This window comes from Erpetoichthys calabaricus, chromosome 2 (genome assembly GCF_900747795.2).
Source record: "Erpetoichthys calabaricus chromosome 2, fErpCal1.3, whole genome shotgun sequence".
In the NCBI taxonomy this organism is placed as follows: domain Eukaryota; kingdom Metazoa; phylum Chordata; class Cladistia; order Polypteriformes; family Polypteridae; genus Erpetoichthys; species Erpetoichthys calabaricus.
Window position 1 is genome coordinate 131900418 of NC_041395.2, and position 18377 is coordinate 131918794.

Genomic DNA, 18377 nt, shown 5'->3' on the forward strand with positions numbered 1-18377 from the left:
AATCTTAATACAATGAACAGTTTTAAAAAGTTGTAACAGAACACTCCCCGTCTGGCATGATTAAACGCCACTACCGAACAGTCTGTAATAATACCATATTTATAATGGTCTTTCAGAAGGAGCAAGGAGGAGGATAGTCTTAGTGACAGGCCGGATAAAAAACTTTGTCCCCTCTTTCTTAAAGACTTTAATCTCCACCTTACGGACTTTATTTTACCATCTTCGCTGGTAAAAACCTATGCGACCATTCCCAGGGGCCATTCATTTCTTCTGAGATGATCATCTTTAAGGAGCACGACACTTCCAGGCTCAATGTCTGGTTGAGAGGACTGCCACTTCCCACATGGTTGGAGTAAACAGAGGTATTGTTTTTTCCATCTGTCCCAAAAAGTTTGAGCCAGGTGCTGTACTTGGCGCCACTGATGTCTGTGCAGGTCTTTGAACCCAAAATCGTCAGCAGGGACAGAAAGAGGATTTACTTTCTGGGTGAGAAGAGTTGCTGGTGTAAGAATCATAGGGTCAGTTGGATCAGTAGATACTAGAACAAGAGGTCTAGAGTTGATAATAGCGGCTACTTCTGACAGTAAGGTGGTAAGTACTTCATGAGTCAACTTCAAAGGACCAAGTTGGTGGAACATAGAATTTAAGATCTTTTTTGCTATCCAACTCATCCTTTCCCAAAAGCCTCCCATGTGAGAGGCATGGGGAGGATTAAATTTCCAAACACAGCCCTCTTCCTGAAGGAACTTATCAATAATGTGATTGTCAATGTTACTAGAAATCTTCAACTCTTTACAAGCACTGATGAAATTAGTTCCGCAATCAGAACGGATAAGTTTCACTGGACCTCTGACGGCAAGAAAACATCTGAGAGCATTGATAAAACTTGAAGTGTCAAAAGTTTCAATAACCTCAATATGTACAGCTCTCACACTTAAGCAGGTAAATATCACAGCCCATCGTTTACTTTGAGCAAGTCCACTTCTTGTGCGACGCAAAGACACGGTCCATGGACTAAAAACATCCAGGCCGACATTTGTAAATGGAGGTTCTATGGAAAGACGATCTGCTGGAAGGTTGGGCATCTTTTGTATCTGAGGTGACCCACGAAGCTTGCGGCACGTAACACATCCATGAATGAAGCTGCTCACGCACCTCTTACCACCAACTATCCAAAATCCAGCAGTACGTATAGCACCTTCTGTAAATAGCCGACCTTGATGCTGAATTTTTTCATGGTAATGCCTGATCAAAAGGTTTGCTATATGGTGCTTCCCTGGAATAATGAGGGCTCTTTCTTCATCATATGGAAGCTCTGCCGCAATGATAGGGTCTAAAGTTTTAAGAGGACTGCCCCTGGGAAGCTTCTCCTTCCTTTGTAAACTGGTATACTCTTGAGCATACACTTTTTCTTGAACTGAACATATTATGATCCTCTTAGATTGTGAGAGATCTTCAACTGAGCATACTGCATCACAGTAGTGAAAGCCTCTGCAGCTGCTGGGCATGGCTTCAGGATTCTTGTGAAAGAGCCAAGCAATATGAATAAGTCGAGCAATGGCATGAGTTAGTGATCTCCAGCTAGAGAATTTGGAAAAACAGTGGGACCCAAGTTGTCCACTTATCACAGTCGTATCCAGAGTAAAAACCTGAGGGTGGATTTCTGTATCCAATGAAGGATTTACAAGGTGAAAGATCTTACCTTTGAAAGTTCGTTGAGAAGGGTGCTTTAAGAACTTTGGCCCAGGTAGCCAGCTGGTGTCTAGAATGTGGGCTGGAGTGGCAAACCTCGTAGCAATATCTTCCGGGTTTTGATCCGTAGGTACGTATTGCCATTGTTCTGGACGAGAGTATCTTCGTATTCACAGGACTCGATTACTAACATAGACATAAAAGCACCTAGTTTCATTATAAATATATCCCAGTACTACTTTGCTGTCCGTGTAGAAAGTAGTAGTGTCTAGGTGGATGTCAATCTCTGAGGAGATGAGCTCGGCTAGTTCCACTGCTAGAACTGCAGCACATAACTCTAGCCTGGGCACTGTATGTTCAAGACTTGGGGTGAGCTTTGCTTTTCCCATGATAAAGCCAACATGGCAGGTTCCATCCGTGTCAGTCAGTTTGAGGTAAGCGACTGCAGCAATTGCTTTAATCGATGCATCAGACACACGTTAAGTTACATCTAAAGGGGAAATTTTCGTGTAAGGCCATGAAATCTTAAGGCTGCTCAGATCCTTTAGTGAGTGGATGGCTGAGGCAGCGTGTGCTTGATGCTGTATACCGATAATTCTCTTTTCGATCAGCTGCTGTATAGTTGTGATTCCCCACTCAGACACAGTGATATAAATACTCTGAGTGGTGCAGTGAAAGTAATATGGAAAAAGATGATCCGCTGTGGCAACCCCTAACGGAAGCAGCTGAAAGAAGAAGAAGAAGGTGCAGTGAGAGTAACAACGCTAAAGCAGTTATGGTATTTTGAATAGTTTGACCATTCTGTGGATCATTATATTGTTACAGGTTAATTACAATCAGATGCATTAAACTAATAAACAATATGTGGTTAATTTCAGTGTATGTCAGGGATGTGGATCTAAAAAAGAAAGGGTAACCACACAGGAACAGTAGCACTGCTTTGACGCTGGGTGTCGCCAGTCTGCAAAACCGAGCGGAGAACTTGCATACGACAGGGTATGAGCTACCGTGGAAATGTGCGTGGCTTTACGCCAAGTTTAGGTTTTATGCATCGTGATTTGAATGTGGAAACGTTCTTATGCAACATTTTTGTGCATATGCACCGTTTATACATGAGGCCCCAGATCATCTGTCTGTTGGGTTTCACGGGGCAACAGCGGACTCTAACGTCCACACCAGTTATAAAAGTCTTCTGTTGAGTTTCTCCAGTTTCTAAGCATCTTTTCTGCCCAACTCTAATAGAATTAGACAAAGGTAAGTTTGTCAGGGTACGAATCGTGCAAGCACGACATACAGTCAACCCTTTCACACCAGGACCCCTCAGCATTATCAGGGAACCTTTGAAAATGATTTTAACAATAATAATCAGTAGCAAAACATGGCTGTTATAACAAGAAACGTTTTTCAAAATATGACAACAGTATACATTTAACTAAATATATATGGAATGCTGGAATGCCACAACAATGGCTCATTTGACCAGGGACATCAATCAGTTTTGGAATATACAATGGCAGGCAAGTGTGGATGGGTGTCCAGCACATGACCAACTACAGGACCAGTCCCGGAGCTGTGGGAGGTGATTTATCGCTGGCTGAGGAACTGAACCACTACTTTGCCCAGTTTGAAGTGGATCCACCAGAGACAGCCAAACCCATCCAGATACCAACAACAGCCCCATCTTCACAGTGAGGGAGCACAAGGTGAGACGCACGCTGCGGGCTGTCAACCCACAGAAGGCAGCTGGACCTGATGGCATCTCAGGACACACGCTGAAAGACTGTACAGATCAACTGGCTGGGGTCTTCACCAGGATGTTCAACCAGTCTCTGTCTCAGTCCACTGTGCCATCCTGCCTGAAATCCTCTGTCATAGTGCCTCTGGCCAAGAAACAGACCATCACCAGTCTTAATGACTACAGGCCAGTTGCACTGACCCCTGTGGTTATGAAGTGCTTTGAGACACTCATCAGAAACCACATCATGTCATTAATTCCTCCCATGCTTGATCCACACCAGTTTGCCTACAGAGCAAACAGGTCTACAGAGGACGCTGTGGCCACTGTTCTCCATGCTGTTCTGTCCCATCTGGAGCAGCAGGGGAGCTACGCACGACTGCTTTTCATAGACTTCAGCTCTGCCTTTAATACCATCTTACCCCACAGACTGGTAACCAAACTGTCAGACATACGAGTTCCACACTCCACTTGCCTTTAGATCAAGGACTTCCTGAGTATCGCACTCAGAGGGTTAGAGTGGGCCCCTACTTCTCCACACCCATCAGCCTCAGCACTGGCTCCCCACAGGGCTGTGTGCTGAGACCCTGCTCTATACCCTCTACACCCTTGCATTCCTGCCCACTACAGTAACACCATTGTTAAGTTCGCTGACGATACCACGATAGTAGGGCTCATCTCTGGGGGGAGGGGGGGGTGATGAATCCACCTACAGGGATGAGGTGGAGCGGTTGGAAATGTGGTGTAGGGATAACAACTTTCTCCTAAATATGGCCAAGACCAAGGAGCTCATCATGGACTTCAGGAAGAAGGCAGACAACATCCAGCCACTCATCATCAATGGGGATTGTGTGGAGAGGGTCTCAGACTTCCGGTTCTTGGGAGTCACCATTAGGGAGGACTTGACCTGGGGAACACACACTGCTGAGGTTGTGAAGAAGGTCCAAAAGAGACTCTGCTTCCTGAGGGTGCTCAGGAAGAACAACATCCCTGAGAAACTGCTGGTGACCTTTTACCACTGCACAATAGAGAGCATCCTGGTCTACTGTCTCTGTGCGTGGTTCTCCAGCTGCACAGTAGCACAGAAGAAAGAGCTCCACAGGGTCATTAAGGTCGCCCAGCAGATAGTCGGCTGTCCTCTCCCCTCACTAGAAGAACTACATAGTTCCTGTTGCCTCAGGAACGACAAGAAAATTCTTCAGGACCCATCACACCCAGGACATGCATTGTTTGAACGCCTGCCTTCAGGCAGACGTTTCAGATCCATAAGGACTAAGACAAATAGACTGAGAAACAGTTTTTATCCTTCAACCATCACCATGCTGAATGCTGCTAAGTGGTCAATCTGACCTAGTGCACCTTCATGTTTACAATACAATACTCTCTCATGTTTACAATACAGCTCTAAGTCAATATTGGATAAGGGACAAGTGCAATATAATGTATGTATGAATGGAAAACATTGTTCTGCTGTTATAGACTATTTTGGTACTTATTTTATTCCCTTATTATTTTAGTTTTAACTTGAGTAATTGTGTTTATTTATTTATTTTTTTGCACTGGAAAATTGCACCTAAAATTTCGTTGTACAATGTCTCATTGCTACAATGACAATAAAGATTTTGATTTGAATATCATTACAGGGAATTATGAAGCCCCTATTGATTCATTGCCATGTCTCTTTCAAGTGTTTAAATGTCACTAAGGCTGATACACTATTATTGATGTTTCTGCAGTTGAAAATTGACAACCTATGATGTATGTAATAATTTATTTTAGATAGATAAAATGATTGCCCAAAATTTTGAAACAGTTAACAAGAAATGTTTACATCGTATTCTGTGGTAATTTGAAATGCCCATTAATTACTGTGCAGAAAGATGTACATGTCAAATTTGTTTTCCTGCTACGAATCTGAGAGTTAAATCATTTTGGTACAGACTGGCACTGGGTATTAAAAAATGGATATATCAGTTTGAAATGGAAATCAAAGGAAAGTCAATGAAATGTCATTATCCTTTGGTTCTTGTGGGTACTAAGTTGTTGAAGTTAAAATGCTTTATGAAGAAAAATGATGAATGTAGAAAATACATCTGGATAGATTATGAGTATTTTCAAGCAATGCTATAATTAATTACCAGCAATAGATAGATAGATAGATAGATAGATAGATAGATAGATAGATAGATAGATAGATAGATAGATAGATAGATAGATAGATAGATAGATAGATAGATAGATAGATAGGATATTTTGTTGAATTTTGTCAAATTTCGTAGAAATTACATGTCAGTGCATATTACATCAGACACCAGTCTATTATTTCATTGTTACAAATCATCTTAATACATAATTCGCCTGCCTCCTCACTCACTCACTCACTCACGTCCGTCCAAAGCCGAATGCGCAGTCGCCTTCTGCGCATGTCCGAAGCCAAATGCGCAGTCGCCTTCTGCGCAGCTGCCCGAAAAACCTTACGAGACCGACATCCAACCCCAACATCGTGGCAGGCGGCGGATTTACGGCTGCAAAAATTCAAAGAGAAAGGCGACTTCAATTAAAGCTCTAGAGGCCTGAAAGGCGATTTTGACTACAGTTCGAGGCCTAATTACGTATTCTGATTCAATTACGCATTCATTCAATACACCAATATCAGGTTTGTGGTGCTTATACTTATTACTATTCCATATTGTACTGGAACATTCATCATTCAATATTATACTATAGGCCTGAAAAATTCATCAACTAACAGTACAAGCCTGTACAGTAATGAGTAAAGCAGACTACAATCATTACAAAACAACTTCTTCGTTACTTATCATTTGTTCTTCATACACTGCTGACACAAACTCGTGCCCATTTTATCTTACGTTGTCAAAACGGGCTCTTTGTCTAGTTTTAATATAATTAAATATTTTCTACATAGAATATTCACTACATATATTCAATATTTACATCATCCTTGCTTATTTCAGTTGTGTTTCTGTACAACTGACTGCATTGTAAAATGAGTCCTTAATGTATACAGCAAAAGAGACATTCTGAGTGGAAATAAATCTATGCATGATAATTGCAGTACAATTTATTTTATACTAATATTAATTCTAGGCAGCACCAATAGGGCAATTACTATATTAGAATCAGTCAAAAACATCTATGTGTAATAATAAATGCATTATGAATTAAAACATGCTTTGCTTTTTGGGGAATATTTGTTCATTCTTTTTTATCTCCTAAGGCTGTTTTGCTAAAGAACTGAGAGGAAGTTCTTTTAAAATGAAATTACTCATGTATTAAACCCACAAGGTATTCTATATACAGTATACAGTATAAATATGCGCATCTTAATTTTGCTCTGACTGTTTGTGCAGTTTTGAAATGCTTCTCATAGCTGTTTTCACACTTTCTGTGTTAACAGGGGCAGAAGAGCTGAACTGTAAGCTTCAAGATATAGAACAAGTGCCTTTGTTTTACAAGGATGGAGATATTACAATTGGTGCTATATTTTTATTCCATGGCCTTATTCAAACAAAGTACACATTCCAAACTATGCCTGAACCACCCAACTGCAAAGGGTAAGTCAGATTTAAAAAAAAATAAAAACTGGAATGATTGCATGTTGAACATTTGCATTCTATATTAGTTGTGCTATAAAAATATACTTTTTATCAGATATGAAAGACATGCTCATAGTTCCAGTATATATAAAAAAAATCAAAGTTTGTTGATCAAAATTAAAATTACTGCTAAAATATCATCAGATTATTGTTGCATGTTTGTTTTTTTGAAAAAAAAAGGCTAAAATAATCAATATCAGGACCAAGGTTATTATAGTTTTGCCTTTTTATATTAGTCTTTATTTCTATATTTTTTCTGACCTTACTTGGAAATTCAGTTTAGTTTTAGTTTTCCTTCATTGTGTATTTTTAGTTTTAATTTAGTTTTTATTTTACAAAGACATTTCTATTTTATTTATATATATATATATATATATATATATATATATATATATATATATATATGTATATATATATATATATATATATTACTTTCAGTTTTAGTTTTAGTAATTATGGTATGGTTAAAGAGCTACTATGGAGTTTAGGTTTTGGTCACAATGTGACAGAACTGTACACAATGGGTTTGGATATGAGTTTAATGTTAGTGGAAGCTTGCTATACCACACAACACACTTTACTATTTGGTTTTGTTTCTGTCTGAAAAAATAAGCATAATCAAACCAGGTACTGAATATGAACAATTTTACACAATTTTATAATTTTTAAAATACTTTCTATGTCATTTGTGCTGAAAAAATATACGCTGACTGTTGGCACTTTTTTCTTTTCGTTTTATTGATCAGAATGGGTCCATTTGTAATGAAATTTAGCTGAATTTTAAGGTGTGAGGTTTTTTTTTTTACGTGGCTGCACATTTTCATTCCAACCCCTTTTTAATTAACTTCTTTTGAACTAATTTTGATTAACTTGCTCTTGAAGAGCAGCAACAAGCCATGGAATTAAAGAACTGGTTTCATTAACAACAAGAATTGGCACCCCATTAAGCAGTTGGTTGGTGTGAAATTGATTGGAGTTTCAGGCCCTGACTTAGTTGGTCTTCTGTTGGCTCCCTCACTTCACATTTCATTTCTATTTGGGTGCCAATAAAGGAAAGAAATGAAGGAATTCAGAGGAACGATGAAGAAATTCAAGGGAACAAATTTTAAAAAGCAATTCAATTAAAATGAATTCACAAGAAGTTAATTAGCAGCACAAACAGGGCACTCACTACAAAAAGGGTTAGAATGAAAACCTGCAGCCACTGTGGTCCTCCAGGACCGGAGTTGGCGACCCCTGGTCTACAGCACACAACAAATCCTGCTCCAGCGACAATGTGCTTATAATGAATGCCTTCAATATTGCATTCAAAAATCTCAAATACTGGGCTTTGTTATTTTTCTACCAGCCATATTAATCTCTGATTCTATCTCAGGCACAAACAATTTATAGACAGAATTTTGCCACATGCAGGCGTGAAAAGATATCAAAAATTAGAAACAGAGTCTACTATGTTCTGACAGGTGTGATCATGAAAATCACAGGGGCTTAGGAAGAACATGGCTCTTAGACATGAATCAGTGTGTAGACTCCAGCTAGCTGTATTGAGGGAAACAAAGAAAAACAAGCATGTATTGTGAAGGTTAGGGGCAGTGAGACTTGAATAGCCCATGCATAAGAACACTAAACCCATAATGAGCAGAGCAAGAGCAGGTAATAAGAGTATAGACAGGCACAAAATGACAGAGGCAACATCTGAGATTAAGAACAATATATATATATATACTGTATATATATATATATATATATATATATATATATATATATATATATATATATATATATATATATAATAATCTAAATCTGTTTATCCAGAGAAGGATCACAGAAAACTGGAGCCTACCCAAGCAGGTTTGGATGCAAGGCAGGAAAAATCCCTGGTATGCAATATGTATAATATGGCTGATGTTAAGAACAAAAAGAATGTGATGATTTCAACTATCTATTTTGGGAGAGAGAATGAGAAACTTTGAAAAAAATGGGGACAGATATATTAAAACATAATTCTGCTATTGGATTATTTTCACAATATGTGGTATTAAGGGGATATTAACTAAAAAAGATAAATTAATAGATATAGCATAAATACAAAAAAACAATAGTATGTTTAGCTTATATCACTTGGCAGACTCTCTTCCCCCACCTACCTGTAGTTTAGTAGAGACATTGCCAACTCAGGAATTTTACAAGGTTTGTATCGCTTTGTTGTTAAATGTTTTTAAAGCAAAAGTGGTTGGTCAGCAACAATATACTGATCTTGTATGATGACTTTGTCAGTCTCTTGATCATGGCCATTTTATTTTCAAAAATTGGGAATGTCCCGCAAGACAATGATTATATTATTTACATTAAAGAACCATCAACAACAAATCAAATCAAATGAATAATATATTGAACTATTATTATAGAAGTAAAGCTGAAACTTCCAGTTTATGGATTTGGCCCAAAAGTTAATACATATCTACAATTTTGGTGTAACAACCACATGCCAAATTTCATTCATCTATCTAGCTGAGTTTTTGAGTTATCGTGTTTAAACACACTCACACATACATAATTCCAAAAAATGGTATTTTCGGACTTGGGGAGGTCTAATATGCCAAGATTTATCAAAATCTCAAGGTTGAATTTTTTTCATGATTACTAAACTTTTTCTATACTTCATGTGCGAAGTGGCAGGTGAATTACTGTAAACAACAAGCAGGCACCTGAGAAATAAACTGAAACGTTACTCACTCATGATTTTTCTGTCCATATGGTAAAGTTTTTGTTGACCAGCACATTCCATTTTCAGGCGTTTGAATTACATCTTAATATACAACAAGTGCAAAGAAAGGCGGCACGCAAGTAGCTTTCTATTTCACACACTTTACGTGCGTATTCAGCTTGCTCTGTCACTGCAAATGCAATGTGAACACCTGTCCTCCTTCACCAGCTGCTGTTTAATGGATGAATATGTGTGGACAGCTCGTGGTAGATGTCTTTCAGTTTTAGAGTTAAAAATTATAAGGATTAAAAACTAACAGCAAGAATATTCAAAAATGAAAACTAAAATTATTTTTTGTAAAGTGTTATTTTATTTCAGTTAGTCTTTACAGCTACTTCAATAGTTTCGTTTAGTTTTAGTTTTTCATTTCGGTTTTGTTAATTATTTTATTTCAGTTTACGAAAATATTTTTTTAATAATGGTTTCAGTTTTGATTTTAGTTTTTGTTAACTATAATAACCTTGTTCAGGACATTATTTTGTGTGTGTGAGTAGAAAGACAAAAACAATTAACACCATTTTTCTTTTACCAAGCAAAGGTGAATCAGAGAATGGCATGAAATAAGGCAAATGGAAGAAAAAATAAAATATAAAAATCATTAGCACTAGTCCTCTGACATCCATTCCTCAAATCAAAGCAAAAAATCTTGTCTATCAGTTGTTTCTTATATACTACAGTCTTTCTGAATGTAGTTTAACTCTTAATTCTTTTTCAGATTAAATTTTAAAGAGTATCAGTTTGCTCAAACTATGATTTTTGCAATTGAAGAAATAAATAACAATACAGAAATGCTTCCAGGTATTTCCTTAGGTTATAAAATTCACGATGGCTGCAGTTCCATGTATTCTGTAATAAAGTCAACAATGGCGTTGTTAAATGGACAAGAGAAGAGACTGCCAAAAAACACATCCTGTGCAAAACTAGCAACTGTGCACGCCATCGTTGGTGAATCTGAGTCCTCCCTGACTATAGGAGTTGCAACAACCACAAGACCTTTTCATATACCAGTGGTGAGACTTTTTAAACAAAACGTCACTTCAGAAGTTTAAAATGCTGAGTGCTGAAGGTAAATTTCTTGCCTTCAGAGTCGGACTAAAGAAAACATGCGTGCCAAAAAAAATCTTTATAGTAATCAATATATAGTGTTTCATTAATTCAACATGAGGGTTTCATTGGTATGTGGTAGTGGTGGTGGGGGCTAATTCTGAGTTTGGGTAGAATATATATGGTATGCGAACATAAGTAGGCAATAATGATTAATAATTAGCATACTGTATATGTGAGTAGATTGTAACCCTGAGTTTATAATGTGCTGTTAAGCTTATTAGATTCCATTCTACATTTAGTTCTGTGTCCTTGTGCTACTGGAACTACTATGAAATAGAAAACAAGACATGTCAATGCAAAAAAGGATGCCTTTTGTACACATACTACATGTCTCTAGCTCATAAACGCTTTAGTTATAAGCAGGAGCAGAATTTTCTCAGAGTAATTCTGAGAAAATGGTCTCAGAAATTGAGATTCTAACTCATTTTTCTAAGATAATGAGCAATCCTTCCTTCATATTGCTAATGCAAAACACACCAAAAAAATGTTTGTTTCACTGTACTCTAATTAGACATGATAATCTGCTCTAATTAGACATAGACATGTCGGTGTTTCTTATGCCATGAATAGCATTACAAGTGTTGTATAGTGGCCTGGATAGAGACAAAGCACATTTGTCACTGCCAATATACAGTAAAGCTATAATCAAAATGCTGGATTCAGTTTAGGGCCATACACACCCTTGTATATTTACAACTTAAGCCTCAGTTAAACTATTTTCTCGGCTATACCACTGTACTGTTTATTACAACAAAGAAGAAATCTGTGAAATCTTTTCTATATGCATAATGTACTGTATACAGATTAGAGTTAAACACAGAATTGTTGAAATCAGTATTATCTTTCATGGATTCTTTATTATTATATATACATGAATGTATTTTTCTTTACTCTTTAATAACAGATCAGTCATTATGCTAGCTGTGCCTGCCTCAGTGACAAAAGAGAGTTCCCAACTTTCTTCAGAACATTTCCAAGTGATTACTACCAGTGCAGAGCCCTGGCACAACTGGTGAAACATTTTGGTTGGACCTGGGTTGGCACAATAAGAAGTGACAATGATTATGGTCTTAATGGGATGGCTATATTTTCAGAAGCAGCTAAACAAGAAGGAGTTTGCATTGAATTTTCAGAGGCTTTTTACAGAACATATTCTAGAGAAAAAATACTTAGACTTATTGAAATTATAAAAAGTGCTACAACTAAAGTTATTGTAGTTTTTATGTATTTTTTGGATATGGAAGTTTTAGTGAATGAATTGTTGCATCAAAATATTACTGGATTGCAGTGGGTGGGTAGTGATGGGTGGATATTTATTAGACCCATAGCAACAGAAGTTAACTACAGGATTCTAAGTGGTGCTGTGGGAATTGCAGCCAATAATGCAGTAATACCTGGCCTGAAGGAGTTTTTATTGAATGTTAATCCATCAAATTACCCTGAAAACAACGCTTTGCATGACTTTTGGGAAGAAACCTTTGGTTGCAGTATGTCATCTTCAAACCAAAGTAAAACAATGAACCCGTGCACAGGGCAGGAAAAACTGACAGAAGTAACAAATGAGTACACTGATGTAGATGAACTGAGGGTATCTTACAATGTATATAAAGCAATCTATGCTGTAGCCCATGCATTGCACAATCTCCTTAAATGTGAGGAAAGCAGTGGACCTTTCACCAATAAAACATGTGCTAATAAAAGTAACATTGAACCTTGGCAGGTAAGCTGCTTTCTAACCTACTACTGCTACTACTGTATGTTTATATACAGAGACTGAGGTCTTGTCTTAATTTTTGTAGGTTCTACATTACCTAAAGAAAATTCATTTCACCACAACAAATGGGGAAAATGTTTATTTTGATGAAAATGGGGACCCATCTGCAAGATATGAAGTGGTGAACTGGCAAATGAGTAAGCAAGGCATTGTTAAATTTGTAACAATCGGTGTTTATGATGGATCTCTGCCAGCAGGACAGCAATTCATAATGAATAATGCAAGTATTCTTTGGGCAGGAGGACAGCTTAAGGTGAGCAATTTAGACATATTATAAAGTATACAGCAGCACGGTGGTGCAGTGGGTATAGCGCTGCTGCCTCACAGTTAGGAGACCCGGGTTCGCTTCATGGGTCCTCCCTGCGTGGAGTTTGCATGTTCTCCCCGTGTCTGTGTGGGTTTCATGTGGGTACTCTGCTTTCCTCCCACAGTCCACAGACATGCAGGTTAGGTGCATTGGCGATTCTAAATTGTCCCTAGTGTGTGCTTGGTGTGTGGGTGTGTGTGTGTGTGTGCCTTGCAGTGGGCTAGCGCCCTGCCCGGGGTTTGTTTCCCGCCTTGCGCCCTGTGTTGGCTGGGATTGGCTCTAGCAGACCTCCGTGACCCTGTAGTTAGGATATAGCGGGTTGGATAATGGATGGATGGATAATGTATACACCAAAATATGACATTTACTAACAGACTGACAGTATTTTGTTACTCTAAGGTGCCAAAATCAGTGTGCAGTGACAGTTGTTCTCCAGGAACTCGTAAAGCAGGACAGAAAGGGAGACCAATTTGTTGCTTTGACTGTATTCCTTGTGCTGATGGAGAAATCAGCAATAACACAGGTCAGCACTGATTTCCACACTTTCCCTGCATGTTTAATATTAAATGTCTTCTATATATTTGTTCATAATTCTTTGTAAATTAAAAACTCTCACTAATTGGGGTTATGAAAATTTAAGTTTTTAAATCAAAAATTTTACTTAGAAGCAATAATCTTATATATATATACAGTATATAGTAAGTTAAGGCGCTATATTGTGCCCGACCCAACACAGATTCACACGGGAGGCACAGGTAAAACAAATAAACTATTTATTTTCCTCAGCTGGAAGGCACATCTTCCCCGTAATCCCTTCAGCCACAACACAGTCCCAAGCACAGTACAGTACATCAAGCACCTTCTTCTCTCACCACCACTCCTCCTCAGCAAGCTTTGTCCTCCACCTCCTGACTCTGGCCACTGAGTGGTGGTTGCTGGCTTCCTTTTATTGGGTCCCCGGAAGTGCTCCAGGTGCTTGATTGCCGACTTCAGGCTGCTCTTCCGGGTAAGGCGAAACCAGTGCAACACCTGGTTGCTGAATGCAGAACCCTGCAGTGGTGCACAGAACTCCAACCCCCATGAAGCCCTGGGGGAGTCCGAGGCACTGCTGCAACCCAGGGAGGCTGCCATCTAGCATCCAGGGTGAGATACTGGGTTTCTCACACTTGTCCCTCTGGTATGTGTTGTAAAGGGGCGTCCCAGCCAGGAATGAGCCCTGGCCACCCGTCACAATATATATATACAGTAATCCCTCCTCCATCGCGGGGGTTGCGTTCCAGAGCCACCCGTGAAATAAGAAAATCCGCGAAGTAGAAACCATATGTTTATATGGTTATTTTTATATTGTCATGCTTGGGTCACAGATTTGCGCAGAAACACAGGAGGTTGTAGAGAGACAGGAACGTTATTCAAACACTGCAAACAAACATTTGTCTCTTTTTCAAAAGTTTAAACTGTGCTCCATGACAAGACAGAGATGACAGTTCCGTCTCACAATTAAAAGAATGCAAACATATCTTCCTCTTCAAAGGAGTGCGTGTCAGGAGCAGTGACTGTCACAGAGATAGAGAAAAGAGCAAACAAATCAATAGGGCTGTTTGGCTTTTAAGTATGCGAAGCACCGCGGCACAAAGCTGTTGAAGGCGGCAGCTCACACCCCCTCCATCAGGAGCAGGGAGAGAGAGAGAGAGACAAACAAAAATCAATACGTGCCCTTCGAGCTTTTAAGTATGCGAAGCACCGTGCAGCATGTCGTTTCAGGAAGCAGCTGCACAAAAGATAGCAACGTGAAGATAATCTTTCAGCATTTTTAGACGAGCGTCCGTATCGTCTAGGTGTGCGAACAGCCCCCCTGCTCAATCCCCCTACGTCAGGATCAGAGAAAGTCAGCGCAAGAGAAAGAGAAAAGTAAGCTGGGTAGCTTCTCAGCCATCTGCCAATAGCGTCCCTTGTATGAAATCAACTGGGCAAACCAACTGAGGAAGCATGTACCAGAAATTAAAAGACCCATTGTCCGCAGAAACCCGCGAAGCAGCGAAAAATCCGCGATATATATTTAAATATGCTTACATATAAAATCCGCGATGGAGTGAAACCGCGAAAGGCGAAGCGCGATATAGCGAGGGATTACTGTATATATAAATATAAAAAACCTGTGTGTGTATGGAGCAGTCCACTAAGCTCACGGTCAATCACAGCCACTAGATGGCGCATACATGCAATTTTACATTTTTTCGGCACTTGCATCCACCTCACTTCTCACTGTGAAATACCTTTGTGCAACAACTGCTGCCACGCAACAACAACATCATGCTAACGACATAGATGAAGAGACACAATGTTGAAATGAAGCAAGTGCTGCGACTCAACATTGTGCAAATGTAACACTCAGCAACATAGGGCAAGGCTTGACGTTTTCACTAAAAATATTGTCTATCTGGAGGTATTTTCTTGAGACAAAGATTAATAGGACTCATATGCCAGCGATACAGCTGTCTTCTTATGAATGCCAGTGGGGCAACAAGCACAGGTGGGTCCACATCCTCTGCACTGGGTAATTCCTAAGATTTAGCTGATGCCTTTAAAAGTTCACGAATATAGTAAAATTGCTAGGGAGTCTTCAGGTTGTTTTTTGTCCTGAAGACCACATTAAGCATGCAGCTAGTAATATATGTATCACACATTCATATTAATTTAATTAGGCTGTGAGTGTTTGAGTTTGCTTTGCATCTCATCCAGGTTGTTCCTGGTTTGCATTCAGTGTTCATAGGCTTCTTGCAACACTTTCATAGAAACAGCAGGTTAAGAAAATCAATGGATGGATTGGTGTAAGTTTGTCTTTAACGAAAGGGCATTGTTTACTTACTGATCAAGTAAGTACAATCAAAATTACCAAATACCAGGTTATGAACTAACACATCATATTGTAAAAATCTCCAAATAGCTATCGTTTTATTTACTTATTCATTTCATTATTAGCTTTATACTTTTGTCTATGTCCCTTTTGGAAACAAAATGCTGAGTCACATCATTAATTATGTGAATCAAATGTAAATGACAATGGAAATAAACAAGAAATAAATTTAAACTTAAAATGTACATTGAAACAAGAAGATCTGTACAAATACAAATTACTATATCCATTAGGTGCCAGTAACATGGCCTATATATTTGACCCTGATTGCAATGCTCTCATTTGGCTGTGAATAAATACAACCAACTATTCAAAATATTTATAAAATGTTTCCAAATTGTTGACATTTTCAACATGATTTACATGAATTTCATCCATTTCCTTTCAGAGCTAACCCTAACTATGAGATCTTATTAAATGTTACTGTAGTTTTTGAATACTGGTAAAACAGTTAAGCCAAATGAGAGATCAGAATGCACTTTTACCAAAGGATAAGAAATAAGAATAAAAGTGACAGTGATAGACAAAAGTGTGAGTATGACAGTGCTTGATACCATGAAAAAGAATGCCTTCAGATTTAACTAAGTTCTAAGATGAATGCAGCTTTGGACATAAAAAAAATCAGAGAAACCATATAAATGAGTGAACACTCAATAGGTAGTGCTGAGGAGCTTTGGAAAAGTTAGAAGACTTCTGAGGATCTCCAGATTCATAAAGACTAATGTACTGTATGGTATAAGGTTTGTTAAAAGTTATTTCACCTTCCAAAGACATGTGTTCTAAATTACTTGGATATTTAAATTGATCTTGCATATGTGTATGTAAGGGTGTGTGTGTAAATTTAGCATGGAATGGATTGGCACTCTGCTCAGGATTCAGTCAGGACATTGTCCTTGGCGCAGCCCTCCACAAGCCTGACATGGTAAAAAATGGTATAAAAATGGACAGATTAATGAATTTTATAAATTTGTTTGCAAATAACAGAAACAGTTTAGAAGAGAAATTGTTTAGGTATGCTTTCTACATTCCCATTTTGTTAAAATGGCTGATGTTATTTACAGGTACAGCTCTAATCTCCTTAAAATTATTTTTTGTTTCACAGATTCCATTGATTGTGTTCGTTGTCCACTTGAGTATAAGTCGAATGAGCAAAGAACAGAATGCATTTTAAAAGAAATTGAGTATTTGTCTTTTGAAGAGCTCATGGGAAAGTTACTGATGACAATTGCATTGCTTGGAGCAATTTCAACTTTTGCTGTAGCTGTAGTTTTCTTCAAATACAGAGAAACTCCAGTCGTTAAAGCAAACAATTCAGAACTAAGTTTCCTTCTACTGTTTTCACTAATGTTGTGTTTCTTGTGCTCTATCACTTTCATTGGTGAACCCTCAGACTGGTCTTGTATGCTGCGCCACACAGTTTTTGGCATCACATTTGTCTTATGTATTTCTTGTGTTCTTGGTAAAACCATAGTGGTGTTAATGGCTTTTAGGGCCACACTTCCAGGCAGCAACATTATGAAATGGTTTGGACCGATGCAACAGAGACTTAGTGTATTTATGTGTACACTCATACAGGTCTTAATCTGTATTCTCTGGTTGCTTTTGACACCTCCCTTTCCAAACAAAAACACAAAACATTATAAAGACAAAATTATTTTGGAATGTGATCTTGGATCAACAATAGCTTTTTATGCTGTTTTAGGTTATATTGGATTTCTGTCAGCCATGTGCTTTATCTTGGCCTTTTTGGCTCGCAAACTTCCAGACAATTTCAATGAGGCTAAATACATCACATTCAGTATGCTAATATTCTGTGCTGTTTGGATCACTTTTATTCCTGCTTATATTAGCTCCCCTGGAAAATATACAGTAGCTGTAGAAATATTTGCTATTTTAGCTTCTAGTTTCAGCTTGCTTTTTTGTATTTTTGCTCCCAAATGTTATATTATACTTCTAAAACCAGAACGGAACACAAAAAAATACTTAATGTCCAAAGGTACTTGAAATTGAATACAAGTATCTTTCACTTCTTCATATAGTTGATATGTTCCTTTACACAGAATGACTAACATTAAATTATGTTTATAGTCATTGATTTTTACATTGTGCCTTTAACAGTAAACACTATCGCAAAGTACTTTTCAAAGCATTCTAGTCTATAGGGCATTGGTTACACATGACAGTAATAACATTTATAATCAACTGAACTGTACAATAGATAATAACTTATCTTTATATAATGACATTTACATTGGAACATAACCCACATCTGTAAAAATAAAACTATTATTCATTGCATAAATGCTAGCCCCATGGTTAGTAAACAAAGCCAATAAATAATAAATGAGAACAAACTATTGCATTTTATATAATGCCAGTTTTAGAACAGACTGTTCCTCATTTGAATGACTGGATCAAACATGACTGGATATATAAAAAGCTTACTTTTTGGGCTTTTTATTAA

At 38.0% G+C, this 18377-nt stretch overlaps 1 protein-coding gene across 1 annotated transcript; it reads left to right on the forward strand.

The window, feature by feature from the left end:
- Nucleotides 1–10533: 10533 nt before the first annotated feature.
- Nucleotides 10534–17956, forward strand: LOC114669601 (extracellular calcium-sensing receptor-like). The gene is given in 5 exon segments (XM_028825783.2): nt 10534–10821; nt 11823–12638; nt 12718–12945; nt 13399–13522; nt 17016–17956. Coding segments are annotated over 5 exon segments (2370 nt in total). The 5' UTR covers nt 10534–10560.
- The last annotated feature ends 421 nt before the right edge of the window (nt 17957–18377 follow it).